The sequence below is a fragment of the Papio anubis genome, chromosome 4 (genome assembly GCF_008728515.1).
Source record: "Papio anubis isolate 15944 chromosome 4, Panubis1.0, whole genome shotgun sequence".
Lineage (NCBI taxonomy): Eukaryota > Metazoa > Chordata > Mammalia > Primates > Cercopithecidae > Papio > Papio anubis.
In genome coordinates this window covers 102,578,889-102,600,929 of record NC_044979.1, presented here as the reverse complement: position 1 = coordinate 102,600,929, position 22,041 = coordinate 102,578,889, and the positions used below count along the sequence as shown (strand labels likewise).

Genomic DNA, 22,041 nt, shown 5'->3' with positions numbered 1-22,041 from the left:
GGGCTCTATATTTTGTTCCCTTGATCTGTTCGTGTCTTCTTTCACCAATACCACACTGTCTTGTTTACAGTAGCTTTATAGTAAGTCTTGAAGTGGGGTAGTGTCAGTCCTCTGACTTTGCTCTTCTTCAGTATTGAGTTGGCTCTGTACTGGGTTTTTTATATCTCCGTATAAACTTCAGAATCACTTTATTGATAACTTGCTAGGCTCATGATTGGGATTGTGCTGAATCCATAGATCAAGTTGGGAAAAACTGACATCTTGACACTATGGAATCTTCCTGTACATGGAATAACTCTTCATGTATTTATAAAGTTCTTTGATTACTTTCATTGAAGTTTTGTAGTTTTGCTCAGATAGATTTTTTTATATAAATTTGTATCTAAGTGCCTCATTCCAGGAATGCAGGAATGTGTTCATATTAGAAATTCTATTAATATTTATCACATTGAGAAGTTTAAAAAAATCCATAATAGGCCGGGCGCGGTGGCTCCCGCCTGTAATCCCAGCACTTTGGGAGGCTGAGGCAGGTGGATCACGAGGTCAGGAAATCGAGACCATCCTGGCTAACATGGTGAAACCCTGTCTCTACTAGAAATACAAACAATTAGCCAGGCGTGGTGGTGGGCACCTGTAGTCCCAGCTACTCTTTGGGAGTAGTCCCAGCTACTTTGGGAGGCTGAGGCAGGAGAATGGCGTGAACCCGGGAGGCGGAGCTTGAAGTGAGCCAAGATTGCACCACTGCACTCTAGCCTGGGTGACAGAGTGAGACTCCATCTCAAAGGAAAAAAAAGAAAATCCATAATATAATAATTGCCTTTGATACTATAAAGGTATTTGATAAAAATCAACATCTATTTTTGGTGTTTAAGACCATAATCAAGTAAAAATAGATGGATATTTCATTGAAAATTTAAGATACCCGTGCTCGCTTCGGCAGCACATATACTAAAATTGGAAAATTTAAGATACCGATACCTCAAAACAAAAACTAGTATCACATAAAATGATGAAGCAATAGAACAATTTCCTATTTCCATTAATGCCAGAAGCATGATAAATATGCCTACTGCCTCTCTTATTACTTAACATTATTGCAGAAATGTCAGCTAATACAGTTGACTAAAAAATAATTCAAAGGAAGATGTAAAAATATCATTGTTTGTAGTTGATATCATTTTTGAATACTTGAAAAATCCAAATAAACTACTACTAGAAACAAATCATATTCATTGATGCATATTTAATATAATTTTTCTATATACAATCAGAAAATATGAAGATTCTTGATACAACAGCAGCAAAAATTATATACTTTAGAATAAACTCAAAATATGCAGGATCTATGTAAAGAAAACTATACTTGCTAATGCATGTCAAAGAAGATTTAAAGAAATGGAAGGAACATGTATTGCTTTGGGATCTAAAGATTCAATGTCGAGCAGATATAACTATAAATAACATACGTTATTGAATAAAGTAATTTTAATAAAAATTTTAGTTTTTGAAGCTTAATAAGCTGATTCTGAAATTCACATGAAATTGATATATATGGATCAAAAATAAAACTTCTAGAAGAAAATATGGATTATTTTATTTTTAGTGCCTTTTTAAATGACGTAAATCCAAAGACCTAAAGGAAATGAAGGATAAATTTGCTAAGATAAAGATTTAGAAAATAACCATAATACAAAAAATACTACAAAGGTCAAAAATGAACTGAGAAAAATATTTACAATATGTTTACTTGATAAGGGGCTAGGTTCTTTTATATATATTATATATACATATATACATATATATATATGGGGAAAAGAAAGATCAGACTGTTACTGTGTCTATATAGAAAGAAGCAGACATAAGAGACTCCATTTTGTTCTATATTTGAGATGCTGTTAATCTGTGACCCTACCGCCAACCTTGTCGTTGCAAGAGACATGTGCTGTGGTGACTCGAGGTTTAATGGATTTTGGGCTGTGCAGAGTGTGCTTTGTTAAACAAGTGCCTGAAGGCAGTATGCTTGTGAAAAGTAATCACCATTCTCTTAATGTCAAGTACCCAGGGACGTGTACACTGCCAAAGGTCGCAGGGACCTCTGCCTAGGAAAGCTAGGTATTGTCCAAGGTTTCTCCCCTTGTGATAGTCTGAAATATGGCCTCGTGGGAAGGGAAAGACCTGATCATCCCCCAGCTTGACACCCGTGAAGGGTCTGTGCTGAGGAGGACTGGTGTAAGAGGAAAGAAGCCTCTTGGCAGTTGAGATAGAGAAAAGCATCTGTCTCCTGCCCCTCCCTGGGCAATGGAACATCTCGGTGTAAAACCCGATTGTATGTTCTGTTTACTGAGAAAGGAGAAAACCGCCTTAGGTGGGAAGTTGGGACTTGCTAGCGCAATGCTGCTCTTTATGCACTAAAAAGGTTTATGGAGATGTATACATATGCATATCAAGGCACAGCACTTTTCCTTAAACTTAAGTCACAGAGATCTTTATTCATTTGTCTTACTGCTGACCTTCTCCCTATGATGATCCTATTATCCTGTCACTTCCCTTTTTCTAAGATGGTAAAGATGATGATCAATAAATACTGAGGGAACTCAGAGACCGGTGCCGATGTGGGTCCTCTGTATGCTGAGCACCGGTCCCCTCCCTGGGCCCACTTTTTCTTTCTCTATACTTTTTCTCTGTGTCTCATTTCTTTTCTCAAGTCTCTTGAGAAACACCCACAGGTGTGGAGGGGCAGGCCACCCCTTCATATATATACACTTTAAGTTCCGGGATACATGTGCAGCAAGTGGAGGTTTGTTACATAGGTGTACACATGCCATGGTGGTTTGCTGCACCCATCAACCTGTCATCTACATTAGGTGTTTCTTCTAATGCTATCCCTCCCCTAGCCCCCCACCCCCAATAGGCCCCGGTGTGTGATGTTCCCCTCCCTGTGTTCCATGTGTTCTCATTGTTCAGCTGAGACTTATGAGTGAGGACATATGATGTTTGGTTTTCTGTTCCTGTGTTAGTTTGCTGACAATGATGGTTTCCAACTTCATCCATGTCCCTGCAAAGGACATGAACTCCTCCTTTTTTTGGTAGCTGCATAGTATTCCGCGGTGTATATGTGCCACATTTTCTTTATCCAGTCTGTCATTGATGGGCATTTGGGTTTGTTCCAAGTCTTTGCTATTGTGAACAGTGCTGCAGTAAACATATGTGTGCATGTGTCTTTATAGTAGAATGATTTAAAATCCTTTGAGTATATACCCAGCAATGGGATTCCTGGGTCAAATACTGGTTCTAGATTCTGGAGAATCTTCTGGAGAATCACACTATCTTTCACAATAGTTTGAACTAATTTACACTCCCACCAGCAGTGTAAAAGCATTCCTATTTCTCGACATCCTCTCCAGCATCTGTTGTTTCCTGACTTTTTAATGATCGCCATTCTAGCTGGTGTGAGATAGTATCTCATTGTGGTTTTGATTTGCATTTCTCTAATGACCAGTGATGATGAGCTTTTTTTTTTCATACGTTTGTTGGCTGCACAGATGTCTTCTTTTGAGAAGTGTCTGTTCATATCCTTCACCCACTTTTTGATGGGGTTGTTTGTTTTTTTCTTGTAAATTTGTTAAGTTCCTTGTAGATTCTGGATATTGGGGCTATATTCTGTAATATATGAAGAGAACTGTTAAGGAAAATAATGAAAGCCCAATAGACAGATGGGCAGTGGGAAAAAGCAGTTCACACGTACACACGAGACAACATAACCGGCAAATAGAATAAAGGGTGCTGTGTCTCATCTATTAAAAGAATGGAAAAGTGAAACAATGAGGTAACATTTTTTCCCTACTGGATTGGCAGGTATTAAAAGAGGAATACAGTGTTGCAAGAATATATATCCATAGGAACTTTCCTGACCAGTTGGTGCAAAAGTGACTTAGCACAATCTTTTTGTAGGCCAGTTTGTCAATATTTGTATTGAATTTAAAGATGTTTATATCCTTGATCCATCATTTTCACTTCTAGTAATTTATTCGTAAATGTACTGACATGTACATAAAGTATACACATAAGGATGTCTATCCTTATCCAATGTTTTTATTAGGAAAATCCAAACAAAACAAAGTAGAAATGGAAAGCACTTAAGTGTTTAGCAGTATTCAAAGGACTAGTTAAATAAATTAGGGTACATCTATAGAATAGAATACTTTTTCCAGTTCTTAAGCAGAGTGTATTATTAGATTGGCTTGCATGCATATGGAAAGCTCTCTGAAACATATTACAAATAAAAGCAAGAAATAGTATAGCTTGTAGGGTAAGTGTCCATTTGTGGTTTAACAAAATATATACACTAGAATTTATACATATTGTCCGGAAGGATGCACAGGAAACTGCTCATGATGGTTATCTCTGGGAGTTTGAAGTGTGGTATGGAGAATGGGCTGTTTTAGTCTTATAGTCCCTTTTGAACAGTTTGAATTTTATTATGGGCATGTACAAATTTCACAATAAAAAACAAAGGTTTTTTTTTTAATGTGCATTACTTATATTTTTTTCTTGGATTTTTTCCAGATTTCTCTTGCATTTTGTTTTGTTTCAATGTTTGGGAACTCAATGTTGTTATTATCCTTCTTTGGTAATTATTTGGGTAAGTATTCCTTAACACTTACATGGCTGTTTTTGAAACTAATGGTTTAACAATTTCTTCTTCACTGGCTTAGGATTCATGAGGGTTTTCTGTAGGAACCATCTTAAGTGTCTTACTGAATATTCTAGATGTGATGGTGTTCAAGTACTCACTTCTAAAACAGGAAAAAAAAAAAAACAATGAAAGTATCATTTCAGAAAGATTTCTATGCTTTCTTCTCCCTTCCTCCTTCCCATTTTTATCCAATTCCTGCTCCACTTTTTGAACCCCTTTCCTCAAACTGCAATCTTATCGTAGCCACCCCTCTTCATTCCACTGTGATCAGATGATCAAGGCCTTGGTTACTTAGGGTTTTTGTTTTGTTTTGTTTTGTTTTTTGCCCCTTAAGTAAGGTGATGATTCAATTTTATTTTGTAAATCACTACCAAGAACAGCTTTAGATTATGGAGAGATTATTTTACAGAATTAGAACAAATTGGTGGAAGGTCATCTAATTCCTTCTGCTACATTTGGCAGGATGACTTTGTTTTTTGTTTTGTAGTGTTGTGTTGTGTTATTATTATTATTTTTTTAAATGGAGTTTTGCTCTTGTTGCCTACACTGGAGTGCAATGGCGCAATCTCGCTCACTCCTCCTCCCGGGTTCAAGTGATTCTCCTGCCTCAGCCTTCCGAGTAGCTGGGATTACAGGCATATGCCACCATGCCCGGCTAATTTTGTATTATTAGTAGAAATGGGGTTTCTGCATATTGGTCGGGCTGGTCTCAAACTCCCGACCTCAGGTGATCTGCCCACCTCAGCCTCCCAAAGTGTTGGGATTACAGGTGTGAGCCACTGTGCCTGACTGGCAGGATGACTTTGTAGGTCTAAAAGTCTTCTGAAATTTAAAGACTGCCTTTTTTTTAGTGGGTTTCTATTAAAATGTTTTGCAAACTTGTTATTTCTTATGTTTAAAGTGCATGTGCTTTAGTTCCCAATGACTTTAAAAGCGTATTTCACTGTTGTAATTGGAATGTATTCTACTTCTTGAGTAATTAAGTTACTCAGATCATTTGGGGTTTCTTAATTTCTAGAAGCCATTACATTTGAAACCTCTGTTTTCATTTATTTTACAAATAATATTTATTTAAAAACGCATTTCTCAAAAATATGCCTCTTCCCAGTCTGGGCCACCACCCTTTTCAGGTTGTGCCTTGAGTATACTTAGCTACAGAAATTAGCAATTAGCATTATGGTATATTTTCAGCAACAACAAGAAAAATCATAACTTTGGGATTAATAAGTACAGTTCTTCAGTTCTGTGTCAAAGTGACAAAGTACTCAGTTGTATGTTTTACATATGTACTTTGTCATGTACTGCTATCACCCAGGATCAAGTACATGAATCTTGGTACTATGGACAGGGAAACCATTGAATCGAATATTATATATAAATAAAATCTAATTTAAATACATTTTGTAGGAAATTTCAGTTCTGTATGTCAGGTATGCTGCTAGATGCTTCACACTGAGGTGCGTCTTAAGTATGAATTAAGTGTATTTATCTATATTCCATATATTCTGGTGTATAAAAATAAATGATAACAGAATACAGCATGTTTGTGCATATTTAACTATAAACACACATTTGCATATATTTATAATTAATCACTTTGAAACCTGAATCGTATCACATTTTGTATTCTCAGGTATTCAGAAACTTCCAAAAAGATTTAATTTGGTTTCAAATATTTATGTTTTGATCTCTAATCGTATTTTTGCCATGTTTGAAGTAGTTTTAGCTCCCCAAGGGTAATACAGTTTGGGAGCGTTACTACCTGAAAATACTTAAGATTTGACAAGAGAAGTATTTAGTTGATCCATTAAAATTTCATTTGTTGTTTACCCTGAGTCAGTAATTTTTAGCTAAAGGAAAATCTTATGCCTGTATGACTGCTGTCCAAAATTCTGAAAATATTATATACCTCGTGGCTCAGAAATAAATCAGATATGTCAAATCAGTCATAGACATTTACATATGGTGATTTCCTTTTTCAACTTTAGAAAGTCATGCACTCACCTAGTTGACTTTGTTTGGATAATAGGGCTATACCTTGAAGTCACTGACTGTAGAAATGAGCATGTGGATGGTATGTGGGAAAGTCGACTGTGTGCTAAATTTTAGATACTTGAGTATCTTATTATTTAGAAGAATTTTTTGGTACTTGAATTTATGTCTATAAATAGTAACTGTGTATACTATGTTATTTTTTCTACTCAGGGTAATCTGGCAATGAAACCACATTTCCTGAAAATAAATATATCTGAACTTAGTTTATGGGTAAGAATCAATCTATTTTAATGCTTATGTTTTTTCTTCTCTAAAATATATCATTGGTTTTATATTTTACTTTTAAGAAATGATCTATGTAATTCAGGGGATCCAACAGTTTCATAGTGTATTAGGGCTCAATTTTAATGTACCAAATTGCCCTTTTTTTGAAACAAGTTAAAATGAATCCTGCGTATGTAGTTTAAAAATTCCAGTTTTATTTATTACTCATGTTTCATCTGAGAAACAGTGCATGTATAAGAAACTGTTAAAGGGAATTTAACTGCAGTGGTTGTGTGAATCTTCTATAAAATATATTAATTTTGGTAAGATTGTATGATTATATTTTTATTTTTAGTTATTGCCCCTTGATTTTGAGCAACACGCTTGATTTTACATTGAGATGCATTTTTTAGCATTTTCTCTTGTAGATAGCAATATGTATTTCATGTATGATTAAAGCATTTATTTTTTTCTTCCTAGCCTATGTCTATGGAATATGAAGCATCAAAGATATTTTTGTTTTCTTTTTTTTTAGGTTATTCAAGGATGTTTTTGGTTATTTGGAACTGTCATACTTAAATATTTGACATCTAAAATTTTTGGTATTGCAGATGACGTAAGTGCATTTTTTGCTTAAACGTGAAAGACTTGAAAAGAATCGAATAGGCTAAGAATAAATTGAATTATTCACGTATCACTATTAAATGAAATTCTAGGATGAAGTCTGTTCACCTATTATTTTATGTATTTAATATAATAGAAAGTAAATGTAATTGTATATAGACTTTTGTTCTCCAAAATTAGTTTCTTAAAACAATCTCTTATTGGTCCTTCTATATCACTAAAATTTTTAAATTTTAAAGCAGGAAAACTCTAGAGATTAAAGATCAAATTTTAAGGTCTATACGGATGTTTTTCTCTAGCTTCTTTTTAACTGGTAAAGACACCATCTTCAGAGCTTTAACTGGAGATCGTATTATAGTCTCATTCTTTTTTCTCCCCAGTTTTCAAGTCATTACTTGTAAAAGGCTTTTATAAGCCTTTATAGATAATTTAATCCAAGTTAGTCTTATTTAGAGAAGATTTTTGTTTGTTTTTGGCATTAGGGTAGAAGGGAACATAAAATGGAGAAGTCTGTCTTATAATTTTAAGGATTTTCCTTGTCCATAATTGCTCTGCCTGTTTTATTTTGGTGTTTTAATCAGCAAATCCTAAGTCAGGAGGCTGTCAAAGATTTAATTTAAAAAAACAGAACAAGAACCAACATGGAAAAAAAAACTACTTTTTCCCTATAATTTATTTTTATTAATAAATTATAATTTATTAATAAAAATAAATTTATTAATCTAGTACAGAAAGAAAAATAAAATTACAGGATTTTATTTATATATAAATTATATTTGATTTTATATATACAGTACAGAAAGAAAAATAAAATTATAGGATTTTATTTATATATAAATTATATTTGATTTTATATATACAGTACAGAAAGAAAGATAAAATTATAGGATTTATTTAAGTACAGAAAGAAAAATAAAATTATAGGTTTTATTTATTAAAATAAATCCTATAATTTTATTTTTCTTTCTAGTACAGAAAGAAAATTTAATAAATTTAAATTAATAAAATTTAAATAAATTTAAATAAATCCTATAATTTTATTTTTCTTTCTGTACTAGATTAATGCTATGGTTTTGAAACTGGGTTATGTGAAGTCCTAGGACTTCCCAGGACTCTTCCCTGAGGGCTGTCTACTCCCCCATTTCCTAGCCTCTCTTTAACCCAGGGCAGTTTAACCTTAATCTCTTTCATATAGGTTTTCATAAGAACAAGGGTTGTTTTTGATTAAAAGATTGAAAACACATAGACCATTAAATGGGTGGTCTACAATCTGTGGAAAGATTTTTAAAACTATAAAACTATAGTTGAAAATGTATTCATTCATTCATTCATTCATTCATTCAGTACCTCCTGTGTGCCTGACAGTGGAAAGTATCCTAGAGATACAAAACTGAGTAAGGTATGGTCTAGTGGAAAATTTGGAAAATAGGAACAATTTCTAGCAGTTATAATACAGTGTAATAAAGGCTATGATAAAAAATTAAGTACAGAGTGCTTCAGGAATACACAGGAGGAACATTAGGGAAGGATCCTGGAAGTCATCTGAGGATGAGAGCTGAAAGGTGGGTGAGTCAGCCAGTATGCAGAGCGCAAGCAGAAAGACAAGTGAAATAACCCTAGTCCTGCATTTATGGAATCTGTTTTCCTCACTGGGGGAAAATGAGCCAGTTAAGGTATTAATTCAGGTTAAAGCGATTATCGTCATTTTCTGTCATCGCCTAAAATTATGCCAGAGCCAAAACAAGATGCTATAAACTATGTTATTTGCAAATTAGAAATAACTTAGTTGTAACTTTAGTATTTTTAGAAATATGTAACGTTGATCAAGGGCATTGGCTCATAAATTCTTAATTTTGACATTGGTTAAAGGAAGAGAGTGGCAAGGCTACCAACCCTTTCATTTCCTACTGAATTCTCTACTTTTACTGACAGTGCCTCTGAGCGTAGGCTTTTAGCTGTCCGCCCCAAATCGGGTCAGCCTGCTCCAGTAGTGAAGGTTCTTTTTATGACCAGCCGCACTCCGTCCTGCCGCCTTCAAAAGAACTGTTGCGCTAACAGTATGGGGGAGATGGGGGTCGTGCCGAGGTGGATGGGAGCAACCTAGGTAAAAATGCTGCAGACTCCCACTGTTTTTACCCAGAGTTTCTCCGTTTTTTATGAATGAATGCTTCCCACGTTGTTGCTTCCTTTTGGTTAATTTCTAGAACCTGTTATGAGTGTGTTTTTAAATAATTTTGTCCAATTTTAAAGTTGTTTTGGAGAATGGGAAATACCAGTTTCTTCAGTCTGCCATATTTGGAAGTCGACACATTTTTTGATATATGAGTGTTGATCTAGCTTGTATCCTGGGATAAACCTCACCTGCTCAAATGTAGTATTTCTTTTCTATATTGCTGGATTTGGTTGGCTAATATTTTTAAGGATGTTCATCTATTATTCATGAGGAATATTTGTTGTAGTTTTCTTTTCTTGTAATGATTTTGTCTGGTTTTGGCTTCAGGGTAATGTCATCTCCTAAAGTTATTTGCAAGTGTTCTGTCTCCTGTTTTCAGAGAGATTTTTGTGTGGAATTGGTATTATCTCTTCCTTAAATGTTTGGTAGAATTTGACAGTAAAGCCCTCATGGCCTGGAGCTTTCTTTGTAGGTAGATTTTTTTTTTTACTACAAATTCAATTTCATTAGGTATCTCTCCAGTTCATCTGGAGTGAACTTTGGTAGTTTATGTCTTTAGAGGAATTTTGCACGTTTTATATATGTTATCAAATGGATAATGCTTTTAGAATTTAGTCAGTTAAAATTCTTATTGGAATTTTTGTGTATATGCATATATGGGAAGTGATCTTTTTGTTCTTTGGTTGGCTTCTCCTTATTTGGATTTGGAATTAATATTGGTCTCCTATTAAGAGCTGTTGTGTTTGTTTGTTTTTGGTGGTCTTTTTAAAAAATTTTTCCTACTTTCTGGCAACTTGGGAAAGATTTTTTTGAAAGTTTAATAATTTATCTGTGTTAACCATCTCAGTCTAGGGCTTTTTGGGAGGGAAAATACTTGATTTCTATTTCAGATATTTGAATGCTTTTTGTTCTATTCAAGTTTTCTGTTTCTTTTTGTGCCAGTTTTGGTGTTTTATGATTTTCCAGAAATGTATCCATTTTACCTAGGTTTTACAATTTATTAGCAAACTATGTAGCCTACTATTGTTATTTTAGTTATGTTGAGTCCATAGTTATTTCTGCCTTTTTTTGTTTTGCTTTTTGTTTGCATCTTTTGTTTCCTTTATTAGACTTGCTCTAGAGGTCTATTGTTTTAATATTTTTAAAGTTATACCTTTTTTTAGTCCTCTTTGGTTTTGTTGTGTTTCTCTTTGCCACCAATTCCTGTCCTTATTCTTACTTCTTCTTATTTCCTCTCTTCTGATGCCCAAGGGAAATGCTTAGCTCTGTTGTTTTCACCTCTCTTACTTTCTGATCAATGCTTTTAAAGCTAAAATTTTCTTACGAGTATGTAGTACTTTTTTATGTATCTTATAGATTGGCTATTTGTGGTTTTTTAAAAGTTTAAGTTTTATGATATTTAATTTCTAATCAAAAGAATTTTTAAAGCAATTTCTAGTTATTTTCTGGGTGACAGAGCAAGACTCTGTCTCAAAAAAAAAAAAAAAAAAAAGTTAATGCTTAATTTTCCCCTTGAATGTGGGCAAATAGAATGAATATGGTGGAAGTGACAGTGTATGACTTCCAAGAGTAGGTCACAGGAGGCACTGCTTTCTCTTTGCTTTCTCTCTGAGATCTCTTTCTCTAGGGGAAGCCAGCTGTCATGTCATGATGACAGTCCAGTAGCCCTGTGGAAAGTTCCATGTGATAAGGAACTGAGGCCTTAGTTCTAGCACTAACTTGCCAGGCATGTGAATGAATCATCTTGGAAGTAGATTCTCCAGCCCCAGGCAAGCCTTCAGATGACTGCAGCTTCTGGCTGGCAGCTTAAATGCAACCTCATTAGAGACCCTGAGCCAGAACCACCCAGCCAAGCCACTGCCAAATTCCTGACCCATAGGAACTGTCTGAGTTCATAAATATCTGTTGTTTTAGGCTACTAAGATTTGGCATAATAGCAGTGGGTAACTAATTACAGATGCTGAATCTAGGGGAAATTTTGATGATAAGCAGGATATTTCTTGATCTCAAAGTGTTGCCCCACAGACTGTTAATTACCTCTAAGAAGGAAATTGTACAGGGATGAAATTGTACAGGGATGAAATCAGGCAACAGTAATTGTACAGGGATGAAATCAGGTGATCAGTATTGACACTGGCCATCATATGCCTCCAGATGTGATACCCTGTAAAGGACACAATATCACCTAGTCAGTATACTGGCCAAGAGTGCACATCTTGGATCTAATCATAAGGAAACAGCAGACAACCTCCACACAAGGAACATCTTAAAAGGAGAAAGAAAGAGGAATTTATTTTTCTAAAAAGTCTATGTCATAAAGGACAAAGGTTTGGGAAATTTTCTTTTTTTTCTTTTTTTCCTTTTTTTTTTTTGAGACGGAGTCTTGCTCTGTCACCCAGGCTGGAGTGCAGTGGTGCGATCTTGGCTCACTGCAAGCCCCGCCTCCCGGGTTCACACCATTCTCCTGCCTCAGCCTCCCAAGTAGCTGGGGCTACAGGCACCTGCCACCACGCCCGGCTAATTTTCTTTCTTTTTTTTGGGTATTTTTAGGAGAGACAGGGTTTCATCCTGTTAGCCAGGATGGTCTCGATCTCCTGACCTTGTTATCCGCCCGCCTCGGCCTCCCAAAGTGCTGGGATTACAGGCATGAGCCACTGCGCCAGGCTGAAATTTTCTTAATTAAAAGAGACTGACAGGCTGGGTGCAGTGGCTCATGTCTGTAATTCCAGCACTTTTGGAGGCTGAGGGGGGTGGATCACCAGATGTCAGGAGTTCAAGACCAGCCTGGCCAACATGGCGAAACCCTGTCTCTACAAAAAATACAAAAATTAGCCAGGCATGGTGGCACACACCTGCAATCCCAGCTACTTGGGAGGCTGAGGCAGGACAATGGCTTGACCTGGGAGGTAGAGGTTGCAGTGAGCCAAGATCACCACTGCACTCCAGCCTGGGCAACAGAGTGAGACTCTGTCTCAAAAATAAATAAAATAAAATAATAAAATAAAATAAAACTGACAATTGAATGCAATACCTGACCTAAAACTGGGTCCTGTAATGGAGGGAAAAGAAATGCTGTAAAGAACATTATTGGGGTCGGGTACAGTGACTCCCATCTGTGATCCCAGCACTTTGAGAGGCCAAGGTGGATGGATAGATTGAGTCCAAGAGTACAAGGCCAGACTGGGCAACATGGCAAAACCCCATCTCTATAGGAAAAAAATAAAAAATAAAAAAATAACATTATTGGGTCAATTCACAAAATTGGAATACAAGTGGTAGAGAAAATAAAATGATTGAATTAGTTTACATTTATTGAATTTGATAACTGTACCATGGTACATAAGAGAATGTCCTTTTCTTGGGAAATACACATTAAGTATTTAGGGGTAAAAGATAATGATGTTTATAATGTAGCCTCAAATAGTTCAGAAAAAAAGTGTGTGTGAGTGTGTTTGTGCAGGGGGAGATAGCGTGTACAAATAAAGCAGAGGGGATACAATGTTAACAGGTGAATCTGGGTAAATGGTAATGGGTGTTCTTTTTATTATTTTCATCTTTGCAACTTACTTGTAAATTTGAAATTATTTCCAAATAAAAAGTTTAAAAAACAGCAAAAAATGTTATATGAGATATCAGGAGGAAAATGAGTGTGGGTAAATATGAAACAAGATCGGCCATACATTGATAATTATTGACAGTGAGTGGTTTACTATAGTTTTACTATAGTATAAAAATTATTATGCTCTTTGACTGCTATTGAATCTATTTGAAATTTTTCATAATAGAAGAAGGTAAGCAATAATGAGGGCATCTGAACTTGAAGATTGCTAAGTGTATTTCCCAGCTCTAAAGCTCTCTGGCCATTTGAGTGTGATGAATTACATATGTTAGGTATGATCCTTTTTTTTTTTTTTTGAGACAGAGTCTTGCTGTGTTGCCCAAGCTGGCTTTGAACTCCTGACCTCAAGCAACCCTCCTGCCTCGGAGGCCTTTTGAATAGCTGGGACTACGGGCTTACACCACTTTGCCCAGCTTGATCTAAATTTGAGTTCTACTTCGGCTCAAGTTTTTCCTGCAAAAATTGGGAAGACTATCTACTAATAAGAGTAACTAAATCTCTATTATGCATTTGAAGTTGTTAGCACATCTCCTGGCACATAGTGTAGTAATTGTTCAATATATGTTAGTAATCACTTATTATTGGATGAGTGAATGAAACAAAAAGATTAATTTTCACTGATGGTTAGAAGATGGAGCATTATCGGTAAGGAATTTGATCTGCATAACTACTCTCATTATTGGCATGAGATATTACAAGAGGTTCACAGAGGGGGATACAGAAAGAACAAACTGTTCTTTCAGAAGAAACTGAGAACTGTTATTTTCTCGAGTGAGCCCAGCTTTGCTTGTGCTCACATTTGATTTTCCCTGTGCACTCCAGCACCATAGTGCTTCCTGCCTCTTTCTTAAGGGGTTATATAATTATGCAGATCAACATTGTGAGTCTCTTTCCCCTTGGACAGTACTTTCTGGAACTGCTAGATTTCCAGATGAGAGCTGTTTATTCTGGATTAGACTTAATTTGGTCAGCTGAATTCTCTTGGGTATGAAGAGTTTTTCTTACCCTTGGCCTACTTTTTGTGATTCTAAATCTCCTTTTACAGTTTCAGCAAGTATTCTGGAAAACAGAAATAGTTGAAAGCACTGCTTTCTTTTGCCTTCTTAGTTCCTTTGCTGTTTAATGATCTCAGTATGTCAGTTACATTGCCTTCTCTGAAAGCCAAAACAATAGAGCCCTGCATTACAAAGGAATGCTTTGTTATTGTCACAGTTTTCATCGAGTGCCTACTACGTGCCAGGCTCCTCACAGCTTGTTTCAAAACCAGATGGTTACCCCATGGCATTCAGGAAGGTGATGGAGATATATTCGGGGCCCAGGGGGAAAGAAAAAGGCACTGGTCTAGCTGAGATGGCCCAGGAAGCTCTGCGCTGCTTTTACCCACACACAGTGTCTTCTCTACCTTTTATTGCACTTGGATTCTAAGCTCCTGCCCTCCCAAAGAGTAACAACTTAAAAGCAGAAGAAAATCACTGTAGTAAATCACCCTAATAAATCAGCTCATTTCCCATGTTCTTACAGTTCTTGTGGAAGAAATGGAGAAAAAATACAGGAAGAAGAGAAGAAGAAATGAAGACGGAAGCGAGTTCGACTCCTATTCTCCCAGGTGCCTCGTCCCTTTGTCTAATTTTGTATTCTGCATTTTCCTCTTTTCTACCTTCCCCCAGCATTCACAATGATTGGTTTGTTTGTTTTTAAATTTTATTTATTTATTTATTTATTTATTTAGACGGAGTTTCACTCTTGCTGCCCAGCCTGGGGTTCAATGGTGCAATCTTGGCTCACTGCAATCTCCACCCCCCGGTTCAAGCCATTCTCCTGCCTCAGCCTCCCAAATAGTTGGGATTACAGGCATGCACCACCACGCCTGGTTAATTTTTTGTATCTAGTAGAGATGGGATTTCACCATGTTGGTCACGCTGGTCTCGAACTCCTGACCTTAGGTGATCCACCTGCCTCGGCCTGCCAAAGTGCTGGGATTACAGGTGGGAGCTACCACACCCAGCCAGCCACCACATCGGCCTGTTTTTTTTTTTTTTTTTTTTTTTTTGCATAGAGATGGAGTCTCAGGCTGGTCTCAAACTTCTGGGCTCCAGTGATTCATCTGCTATGGACCCCCGAAGTGCTGAGATTATAGGTGTGAGCAAGACAGTCTCACTCTGTCCCCCAGGCTGGAGTGCAGTGGTGCCATCTAAGCTCACTGCAACCTCTGCCTCTCAGGTTCAAGCAATTCTCCTGCCTCAGCCTCCTGAGTAGCTGGGATTACAGGTGCCCTCAACCACGCCTGGCTAATTTTTATATTTTTAGTAGAGACAGGGTTTTACCATGTTGGTCAGTCTGGTCTCAAACTCCTGACCTCAGGTAGATTCACCCACCTCGGCCTCCCAAAGTGCTGAAATTACAGGTGTGAGCCCCTGCACCCAGCCTCACAATGCATGTTTTATTAGTTGTCCATCATCACACTGAGTATCACACTTAGTATTATACTTAAGTTCGTAACTCGATTCTCTGTTGGTGGTTCCAAGTTTTCGCTATTATGTAAAATGTTGTGACAGAGAACTTCATGCTTATAACTTTTCTTTTTCCTTTTGGATTATTTCTTTAATATAAGAATGGAGTGCTGGTCAGGCTTAGGATGGGAGTCAGTCCATTTTAAATGAATTATGCTCTCCTTATTAAGCTACAGGGGCATAAAAACATTCACTCCTGCTGTATTGACCATGCTTCTCAAAAGCACACCTCGTTTAAAGCAATGAAACAAGTATTAGCTTAATATTCAAATACACCCCAAAAAAGAACGTGGTTGAAGCAGGAAAGCCAGCTAGAGCGCTGGAAACCCTGAGTCACAGATCCCTGAGTGAGGGAGCCTGGACTGCCACGTGCTGGGGGAGCGCCCCCTTGCTGCCGTACTCCTCATTTTATCAGGGCAGGACTTCGTTTGAGCAGAGTCTCCCATCTGAAGAAATATTTGGAAGCCAGGAGTCCATTTCCTTCATTTTATTCAGGACATGGGCTCAGCAAGGTCTCTTTTAAAACGTAGCCAAGATCCACAACAATCCAGGACTGCATTCTGCCTTCAGGTTTTGGGGCACTCTGGACACAGTTCCTCTCCTAGTAAATGAGGGGAACGGAAGGAGTGAAGGCCTGGGAGGCCAAGGGAGGAGGTTCACCTGGGAGGAGTTGGGCCTGTTTCTCCTCATTTCTTCTCTCCCTCATTCCTAGCTTCTTCCATGCGTCTATGAGGACAGATCTTTCTAAAATGGCACATCTCGAGGCCCGGCACGGTGGCTCACGCCTGTAATCCCAACACTTTGGGAGGCCAAGGTGGGCAGATCACCTGAGGTCAGGAGTTCGAGACCAGTCTGACCAACATGGTGAAACTCCGTCTCTACTAAAAATACAAAAAAAGAAAAAAAAAATTGGCCAGGCATGGTGTCACGTGCCTGTAATCCCAGCTACTTGGGAAGATGAGGCATGAGAATCACTTGAGCCCGGGAGGTGGAGGTTGCAGTGAGCAGAGATCGCCCCACTGCCCTCCAGCCTGGGTGACAGAGCAAGGCTCTGTCTCAAAAATAAATAAATAAATAAATGAAACAGCACGTTTCCTATGTCGCTTTCCTGATGACAGCTCTTCACTGCCTCCACTGCTCCCCAGGCACCTACAGTGTCCTGCGCCGCGTGACTTCTCCTCACCTCCACCAACCCCTCACACCTCCCCCTGCAGGAAGCCTCCTGGCACAGGGACTTCATCCTCTGTTCCTTCCTCTCTGTTGTCCTTCTACCTGGAGCTCCCATCCTGGTCTCACTGGACTTTGCCCTTCACAGGTAAATCTTTCGCGAGAGTCCCAAGGGCATCCTTCCCATGCCTGTGGCTGTGGTGCTCCTAAGGCTTCTGGAAGGTAGGGCCCTGTCTGCTTTCCTCGGTTTCTCCAGCAGCCTGGGGCCAGGAGAAGGGCAGCACTATGAGAAAGAAGGGGAATGGGAAAGAGTCATTTGCTTCCTTAAAGATGGTGGGAAGCTGTTTGAATTACATCAATGAGCCATCGCCGGAGAAGGCAGATGAGTGAGTTTTTCCCCAAAGGGAGGTTTTTTTTTTTTTTCAACTTTTATTTTCAGCTCAGGGGGTACATGTGCAGGTCTGTAACATGGGTAAAATGCGTGTCACGGGGGTTTGATGTACAAATGATTTCGTTACCGGGGTAGTGAGCATAGTACCTGATAGGAAGTTTGTTGATCCTCGCTCTCCTCCCAACCTCCACCCTCAAGTAGGCCCGGTGTCTATTATTCCCCTCTGTGTCCATGTGGACTTCATTTATAAAGTGAGATAAATAAGAACGTGTGGTGGCTGGGGTGGTGGCTCACGCCTGTAGTCCTAGCACTTTGGGAGGCCGAGGCAGGAGGATCACAAGGTCAGGAGATCAAGACCAGCCTGAGCAACATGGTGAAACCCTGTCTCTACTAAAAATACAAAAATTAGCTGGGTGTGGTGGTGCATGCCTGTAATCCCAGCTACTCAGGAGGCTGAGGCAGGAGAATCACTTGAACCTGGGAGGCGGAGGTTGCAGTGAGCCCAGATTGCATCACTGCACTCCAGCCTGGGCGACACAGCGAGACTCCATCTCAAAAAAAAAAAAAAAAAAAAAAAAGAAAAGAAAAGAAAAAAAAAAAGAGCATGTGGTATTTGGTTTTCTGTTCCTGTGTTAATTTGCTTAGGATTAGCCTTTGTTTGTACCTATGTCCTGAATGGTATTGCCTAGATTTTCTTCTAGGGTTTTTATGATTTTCAGTTTTACATTTAAGTCTTTAATCTATGTTGAGTTATTTTTTGTATAAGGTGTAAGGAAGGGGTCTAGTTTCAGTTTTCTGCACATGGCTAGCCAGTTTTCCCAGCACCACTTATTAAATAGGGAATCCTTTCCCCATTGCTTGTTTTTGTCAGGCTTGTCAAAGAGCAGATGACTGTAGATGTGTGATGTTACTTCTGAGGTCTCTCTTCTGTTCCATTGGCCTATATGTCTGTTTTGGTACCAATACCATGCTTTTTTGGTTACTGTAGCCTGGTAGTATAGTTTGAAGTCAGGTAGCTTGAGGCCTCCAGCTTTGTTCTTTTTGCTTACAATTGTCTTGGATATACAGGCTCTTTTTTGGTTCCATATGAAATTTAAAGTAGTTTTTTCTAATTCTGTGAAGAATGTCAATGGTAGTTTAATGGGAATAACATTGAATTGATAAATTACTTTGGTCAGTATGGCCATCTCACAATATTGATTCTTCCTATCCATGAGGATGGAATTTTTTTTAAAATTTGTTTGTGTCTTCTCTTACTTCTTTGAGCAGTGGTTTGTAGTTCTCCTTGAAGAAGTCCTTCATGTCCCTTGTTAGCTGCATTCCTAGGTATTTTATTCTCTTTGTAGCAATTGCGAATGCGAGTTCATTATGATTTGGCTCTCTACTTGTCTATTGTTGGTGTAAAGGAAAGCTTGTGATTTCTGCACATAGATTTTGTATCCTGAGACTTTGCTGAAGTTGCTTATCAGTTTAAGGAGTTTTTGGGCTGAGGTGGTGGGGTTTACTAACGATAGAATAATTTTGTCTGCAAACAGAGACAATTTGACTTCTTCTCTTCCCATTTGAATACCCCTTATTTCTTTTTCTTGCCTAATTGCCCTGGCCATAACTTCCAATACTATGTTGAATAGGAGTGGTGAGAGAGGGCATCTTTGTGTTGTGCTGGTTTTCAAAGAGAATGCTTCTTGCTTTTGCCCATTCAGTATGATATTGGCTATGGGTTTGTCATAAATAGCTCTTATTTTTTTGAGATATGTTTCATCAACACCTAGTTTACTGTGAGGTTTTAACATGAAGGGATGTTGAATTTTATCAAAGGCCTTTTCTGCATCTTTTGAGATGATCATGTGGTTTTGGTCATTGGTTCTGTTTAGTGATGGATTAGGTCTATTGATTTGCATATGTTGAACCAGCCCTGCATCACAGGGATGAAGTGGACTTGATCATAGTGGATAAGCTTTTTGATGTGCTGCTGGATTCAGTTTGCCAGTATTTTATTGAGGATTTTCACATTGATGTTCATCAGGGATATTGGCCTGAAGTTTTTGTTGTTGTTGTGTGTCTGCCAGGATTTGGTATCAGGATGATGCTGGCCTCATAATATGAGTTAGGGAGGAGTGCCTCCTCTTCAGTTGTTTGGAATGCTTCAGAAGGAATGTACCAGCTCTTTTTTTGTACCTCTGGTAGAATTCACCTGTGAATCCATCTGGTCCTGGGCTTTTTTTGGTTGGTAGGCTATTAATTACTGCCTCAGTTTAAGAACTTGTTATTGGTCTATTCAGGGATTCAGCTTCTTCCTGGTTTAATCTTGGGAGGGTGTATGTGTCCAGAAATTTATCAATTTCTTCTAGATTTTCTAGTTTATTTGTGTAAAGGTGTTTATAGTATTATCTGATGGTAGTTTGTATCTCTGTGGGGTCAGTGGTGATATCCCCTTTATCATTTTTTATTGTGTCTATTTGATTCTTCTCTCCCTTCTTCCTTATTAGTCTAGCTAGTGGTCTATGTGTTTTGTTAGTTTGTTTAAAAAAAAATCAGCTCCTGGATTCATTGATTTTTTTTTTTTTTAAGGATTTTTCATGTTTCCATCTTCAGTTCTGCTCTGATCTTAGTTACTTCTCGTCTTCTGCTAGCTTTTGGATTTGTTTGCTCTTGCTTCTCTAATTCTTTTAATTGTGATGTTAGGGTGTCAATTTGAGAGCTTTCTAGCTTTCTGATGGGGGCATTTAGTGCTATAAATTTCCCTCTTAACACTGCTTTAGCTGTGTCCCAGAGATTCTGGTACATTGTCTCTTTGTTCTAATTGGTTTCAAAGAACTTCTTGATTTCTGCCTTAATTTCATTATTTACCCAGGAGTCATTCAGGAGCAGGCTGTTCAATTTCCATGTAGTTGTGTGGTTTTGAATGAGTTTATTAATCCTGAGTTTTAATTTAATTGCACTGTGGTCTGAGAGACTTTTGTGATTTCAGTTATTTTGCATTTGCTGAGGACAACTCGTAAGTTTTAAATTGCTTGGCGCTCTGAGTAGCGTGATGAAATCTCCGGTTGTCCTTTTCTGTCCCACTCAGGACATTCCATCTCTTTGTCCAATGTATCCTTGAGGTCTACACTATTGTCCTGGTTGGTAGTCATCAATTTGGTTTCCTCCTGACACTCAGCCATCAACATCATATGGCTCAATGATCCAGGATCACCTGAAGCAGGTGGTCCTCCTTTTGACATATCATCAGAAGGCCAATAGTAGCCTGATGCTAGTCACAATGCCTGTGTCATTCACCTAATCATGTAGGCATTTTATCATCTCACACAATCACAGGAAGGGTGAATGCAGTACAATAAGATATTTTGAGGGAGAGATCATAGTTGCATCACTTTTATTACAGTATATTGTTATAATTGTTCTTTTTTTTTTTTTTTTTTTTGAGATGGGGTCTCGGCTCTGTCCCACACCCAGGCTGCAAAAGGTGCAGTGGCCAGCGATCTTGGCTCACTGCAGGCCTCTGCCTCGGGTTCACACCATTCTTCTGCTTCCAGCCTCCTGAGTAGCTACAGGGCTACAGGCCACTTTTTCACACCTGGCCTGAATTTTTTTGTGTTTTTAGTAGAGACGGGGTTTCACCATGTTAGCCAGGATGGTCTTGAACTCCTGACCTCGTGATCCACCCGCCTTGGCCTCCTGAAGTGCTGGGATTACAGGCGTGAGCCACCGTGCCTGGCCTCTATTTTTGTTGTTAGTTATTGTTAATCTCTTACTATGCTTAATTTATAAACTTTGTCATAGGTATGTATTGGAAAAAAACATAGTAATATATAGAGTTCAGTACTGTCTGTGGTTTCATGTGTGTAGTAGGGTTCTTAGAACGTAACCTCCGAAGGTATGGTGGGACTACTGTATTTTTTGTTTCTTTTTCTTTCTTTCTTTCTTTTTTTCAATTCCAGGCACATGATGCTCAAGGGGGGCCTACTATAAAAGCAAACATTGGTTGGGGAGGGGAAGACCAAAAAAATTGTTCGTGAACTCATGAACAATTGAGTGTGGAAATAAACTGCAGTATATTCACACAATAGAATACTTCCTGGCAGTGAAAATGATCTACTGATAGACAAAGCGACATGACGCTCAGAAACTTAATGCGCAAGCAAAAGCAAGTCACAGGGTAATATGTATGTATGATTCAACTTGTGTAAAGTTCAATAATCTGACACACTAAACAATCTGTTGCTGAGAAGGGAAATATATGGTAATTTTTTTTTTCCTTTGAGACATAGTCTCTGTTGCCCAGGCTGGAGTGCAGTGGCACAATCACAGCTCACTGCAGCCGTGACTCCCCTGGCTCAGGTGATTTCCCACCTCAGCCTTGTGAGTAGCTGGGACCACAGGCATATGCCACCATGCCTGGCTAATTTTTTTTTTTTTATTTTTCTTAGAGATAGGGTTGCACCATGTTGCACAGGCTGATCTCAAACTCCTGGGCTCGTGATCTAGCTATCTCAGCCTCCCAAACTGCTGGGATTACAGTCATGAGCCACAATGCCTGGACAAATTTTTAAGCAAAATGAGGGATGAGAGACACCCCCTTAGAGCTGGGTGATGGATTGT

The 22,041-nt window shown here is 38.2% G+C and overlaps 1 protein-coding gene across 6 annotated transcripts in view; it reads left to right on the top strand.

Annotated features, from left to right (window-relative positions):
* The window catches only part of LOC103882917 (probable C-mannosyltransferase DPY19L1), a 68,205-nt gene that overhangs the window by 35,742 nt on the left and 10,422 nt on the right, over positions 1–22,041 (top strand). For 3 of the 6 annotated variants that reach the window (XR_004183250.1, XR_004183248.1, XR_004183247.1), the window contains exons 4-8: positions 4,567–4,642; positions 6,902–6,961; positions 7,491–7,571; positions 14,893–14,977; positions 17,197–17,270. Coding sequence is in view for 2 of the 6 variants with exons in the window: in XM_031665351.1 (XP_031521211.1) it covers positions 4,567–4,642; positions 6,902–6,961; positions 7,491–7,571; positions 14,893–14,977; positions 16,594–16,613 (322 nt within the window). In the remaining 4 variants the exon portion in view is untranslated. Of the gene's footprint in view, positions 1–4,566; positions 4,643–6,901; positions 6,962–7,490; positions 7,572–13,674; positions 13,859–14,892; positions 14,978–16,593; positions 16,739–17,196; positions 17,271–22,041 lie in introns of those variants that run through there. The other 3 variants (XR_004183249.1, XM_031665351.1, XM_031665350.1) reach the window with 3 other exon arrangements.